Source organism: Phocoena phocoena, chromosome 1 (genome assembly GCF_963924675.1).
Source record: "Phocoena phocoena chromosome 1, mPhoPho1.1, whole genome shotgun sequence".
Classification (NCBI taxonomy): domain Eukaryota; kingdom Metazoa; phylum Chordata; class Mammalia; order Artiodactyla; family Phocoenidae; genus Phocoena; species Phocoena phocoena.
In genome coordinates, this window is record NC_089219.1 from 21,564,310 (window position 1) to 21,568,274 (window position 3,965).

Consider the following 3,965-nt stretch of genomic DNA (forward strand, 5'->3'; position numbering starts at 1 on the left):
TGAGGACAGCTGGCTTGGCCCTTTAGTGACCAGCTTTTGTAGATCACACATGGCCACTTCCCAGGGGTGCAGATCTCTCTAGAAGGCTGGTCTGGTATCGAGGCTGGTACACCCACTCAGACCAGAACCACAGCACGATTGGTGCTAGAGCCAGCCCTAGCTTTACTACCAAACAATTTCCAGGGCCTTTTTGCCCTCCCCCTGCCTAGGTCCTGGCACTCTGGTTCACTGAACAGGCCTCCCAAACCTCAGATCCTCCCAAGGGCTTGGCCTTCCCTTCCCCCTCAGGAGGCATGTAGGCTCCACATGAAAACTGCCTACCCTGTCCCCAGAGTTTTCTGAGGGAAGGGAGGACTTGTTGACCCCCCAGAAGCTGCTGTTACACCGTTTCCCCAAGACAAATGTCTGGCCTTCTATCCTCCGCCTGAGGGAGACCACTCTAGCACTTCTTTGGAGAATGGAGATCTGGCTTCTCCATCTCTGCCCAATCAGGGAAGTAGTTGGAAACTTCTCTCACCGAAAACAGAAAGAATCTGCCTCCCCAGGAACCCTGAGAAATAGAGCCTGAGCATTCAGGCTGTGACAGGAGTAGCCGCTCTGCTGGGAAGGAGTCCCGGAGGAGGAGATGTCTGAGCTGGGTTATGAGCTTCAGAAGGACATTCTAGGCAGAGAGAACAGAATACGCCAAGGCTCAGAGGCAAAATCAGCTTGTTTTGCTCCAGGAGCTGTGATGGCCTTTGGGGGAAATGCGGGTGGGGTGTGTGGATGAGGCAGCCCAGAGCCAGATCTTGTTGGGCTTCTCATAGCCAGCACGACTCACAGCAGGACAGAGTGTTTTCTGAGAGACGTTTATTCTGTTTTTTTACCTAGGTCATTGCCAAGTGTGAAAGAGGAACCTCTGGACTGCAGCTGGAAAAGGAAGACAAGGAGGAAGGAGGGGGATCCAGGGAGCTGCTAGCTACTCCTCATCCGCTCTCTCCTTCCCTCTGCTTTCGATTTGCTTGTGGACAGTATAGCCCAGAAGGGCCCCAATCTTGGCCATGAGGGCACTGCCACCGTTAGCCCCTGTAAAGCAAATACAGTTGGTGAGAGAACAACCATCTTATAGCACAGGACTGTTTCTAGCCTTGCCCACACCCTTCACCTCTCACTGCTGGGGTGCAGCCTGGTCTGTGTCTTCCTCTCTGCCCCCTCTGAGAAGGGCTGTGGTTCTTTGGGCTTTTGCCATCCAGAATTGAGGGAAGATGGAGGGTTCAGAAAGGCAGAGGGGCAGTTTGTCAGGGGTGGTTTTTCTGTAGGATTTTGGACGCCTCAGGGGGGGAGAGAAAAAAAAGAAGAAAGGGCTGGATGAAAGAGAGAGAGAGAGAGAGAGAGGTGAAATCACGTTTTTTAGAAGCACCATTCTGTGCTCTGTATCCATCCCCTTCATGATGTTCAAGAAATGCAAGACCAGGGTTAGTATGAGATTGAATTGGGTCGCTTCACCACATTTCTTTGCCACTCTGGTTCTCTGAGATTGAGGAGATTTATAAAATGTTAAATTGAGGATGTTTATCCTGGTTAACGCATGAGGAAACTGAGAGACTTGTGACTTGGCCAAAGCATTAGTGAAGGCTCTGGCCTTAGAGTCTGAAAACCAGAAGGCAGACTGACTGGGTTTGAATCCTGGCCGTGGTGTTAACTATATGGGGGAATTTGAGTAAATTCCTTAATCCCCGGGTGCCTCCGTTTCCCCATTGAGTGGTGGGGATTAGAAGAAGCCCCACCTAGTAGAGCTGAGTTAGCCTGTGAAAAGGGCTCAGGACAGAAAAGAGGGCCACCTGGGCCGGCCCACACTCACCCAGGCTCTGCAGCATGGCCACCAGCCCCCCGGCGGGCACTCCGCCCCCGTTCGCCACGGCCGACCAGCTCATCAGCGAGGCAGCCACCGAGTTGGCGGCGATGCCTGTGCTCGTGAAGCCCAGCGCGGGCAGCGCCGTGGCCATGAGCCCTGGAGGAAGAGGAAGCAGTGAGGGACGCCAGCCGCTGGGCCCGCCCCACCTTTCGGGGCTCCCCGCCCTCCAGACCCACCTCCTCCGACGGCCATGTAGATCAGCGTGCCCCAGAACCCGGAGTCACTTTCTTCTGGAAGGAGAGTGGACAATGTCCAATGGGGAGCAGGGTCCCCATACTCTGTGCCTGATGCTCCGGACCACCCCCGGAGGTGGGGTCACCATCCTCCCATTTCGGAGAGCCTCAATGAAGGGAAGGGACTTTTCCCAGGGCGCTCTGCCTGGTACAGAACTGGCATGAACTCATTTAGGGAGAATGGAAGAATCGACAGAGCAGGGGTTCGAATCTGGGACTCTAGCTACAGGGACCCCGCGCCGCGCTGTCCATTGGAATAGCTTCTCTCGTTCAGAGGCACGCCTGGGTCTCGAAACCAGGGATCCTGAAACTCTCCGCTTCTTTATCCCGGAGTCCCCAGGTGCCCCAGGATCCTTACCTGTCTCCTCGCAGCCGCAGGTGTTGAGTAGCAGGTAGCACAAGACGAGCGATACCGCCTTCTGCCGCATGGTGGCACAGCGCAAGGCTTTGTCGCCGTACTTGGGATGGGAGAGAGGGAAGAGACGGTCCCCAGAGCCCTATTGGAGCCACTCCCGCTCTATTGTATTCCCTTTCGATTCGAGGATGAGTCCACAAAAAGCAGCAAGATGCTCTGGACTGAGCCCAGGACCCCTCTAAGGAGCCGCAGGCTTTCCGTTTCCTCACGGCACCAGCGGGCTGATGTTCCTGCCACACCGGTGGTTATGAGAATTACAGGATGGAATCCTCTCTGGTACAGTGCCTGGCATGCACTGCGCGCTCAGCGGAAGTCAGCTAGTATCATTACTGTGGTTTCTGTTTCTGGCTTTGTCTGGTTTTGTCTTAAGCAGGATACCTGGGGCTTCTTTGAGCCTGTTTCCTTATCCTTAAGGTGGGCCTATTAATAAAGCCTATTTCGGAGGGTGGCTGTGAGTTTTGCAACCGTTCACCACTATATCCCTAGCAATTAGAACAGTGCCTGTCACACAGAATGATCTAAACGATAGTTGTTGATAGATTTATTCTCCCAATGCATTGAATATTTACAGGCCCCAAACACTGGCTTCACATCAACTTCCTTTCTCACAAAGAAAGCAGAGAGGGGTAAAGGAGCTTGCCCAGGGTCACACAAGAAATTGTACAGCCTAGACACAAACTCAAGACTGCAGAATCCAACACCTATGCTCGTTCCATTACACAGCAAAATAGAAACACACTTCCCTTCCCCCACCACAACTCACCCCTAATGTGAACTTTGTCCGCTCAAAGCATTTTCCTTGAATTGAAAACAAACAAAAAACCCAAACAACTTCCCCTCTACTGAGCACTTCCTCAGCACCTTATGGTACAAGGTTATTTATACCCATAGCAACCCCATAAAGTAGGTATCATTGTTCTAAACCACACGTTATAGATAAGGAAACTGAAACTCAGAAAAGTAATAATCCCAAGCCTGCTAAACTAGGGAGTAGCAGTCAGGATTTAAAGGCACAATCGACTAATGCCCAAACCCACACTTCGAATATCTACTTCAGATCACTTCATCTGTCCTCAAAGATAAACTCACTGTCACATTATTTTCTGCAATAAAGGGGTTTCAGAAATCGTCCGGTCCTTTGGACAGGTAAAGTAGCTTGATTCTCATTTTACAGATGAGGAACTAAAGCCCAAGGAGGTGAAGTGGCAGGGTTAAGGCCAGAGACTGCTGACATGGCACCTATAAGCTAAGTTTCATGACTCTTGGGGTTTTGCAACCCAACCCCCCTAAAAGCCCACCAACACATCCCCTCAGACCACTCTGAGTCCAGGGCACTCAGGGGTGTAGACTCCCTGAAGAATGGGCATCCCGGCTCTCATGGCATGAGCCTCAAGGGCAGGCAGCCTGGCAGAGGTTGGCAGCT

At 52.3% G+C, this 3,965-nt stretch overlaps 1 protein-coding gene across 1 annotated transcript; it reads right to left on the reverse strand.

The window, feature by feature from the left end:
- Positions 1 to 958: 958 nt before the first annotated feature.
- IFI6 (interferon alpha inducible protein 6) lies at positions 959 to 2,555 on the reverse strand. The gene is made up of 4 exons (XM_065893272.1): positions 2,454 to 2,555; positions 2,071 to 2,113; positions 1,841 to 1,990; positions 959 to 1,065 (listed from the first exon to the last, which is right to left on the reverse strand). The coding sequence occupies exons 1-4, from the start codon at positions 2,553 to 2,555 to the stop codon at positions 959 to 961; spliced, it is 402 nt and encodes a 133-aa protein (XP_065749344.1).
- Between the last annotated feature and the right edge of the window lie 1,410 nt (positions 2,556 to 3,965).

Excerpts from the sequence above, each read along its gene's own strand:
- IFI6 (XM_065893272.1), bottom strand. The coding sequence starts at position 2,555 with ATGCGGCAGAAGGCGGTATCGCTCGTCTTGTGCTACCTGCTACTCAAC. Across the intron at positions 2,114-2,453 it reads GGGCACCTGGGGACTCCGGG|TCCGGGTTCTGGGGCACGCT; the intron begins ATAAAGAAGCGG and ends GAAGAAAGTGAC. Across the intron at positions 1,991-2,070 it reads CTACATGGCCGTCGGAGGAG|GGCTCATGGCCACGGCGCTG; the intron begins GTGGGTCTGGAG and ends CTCTTCCTCCAG.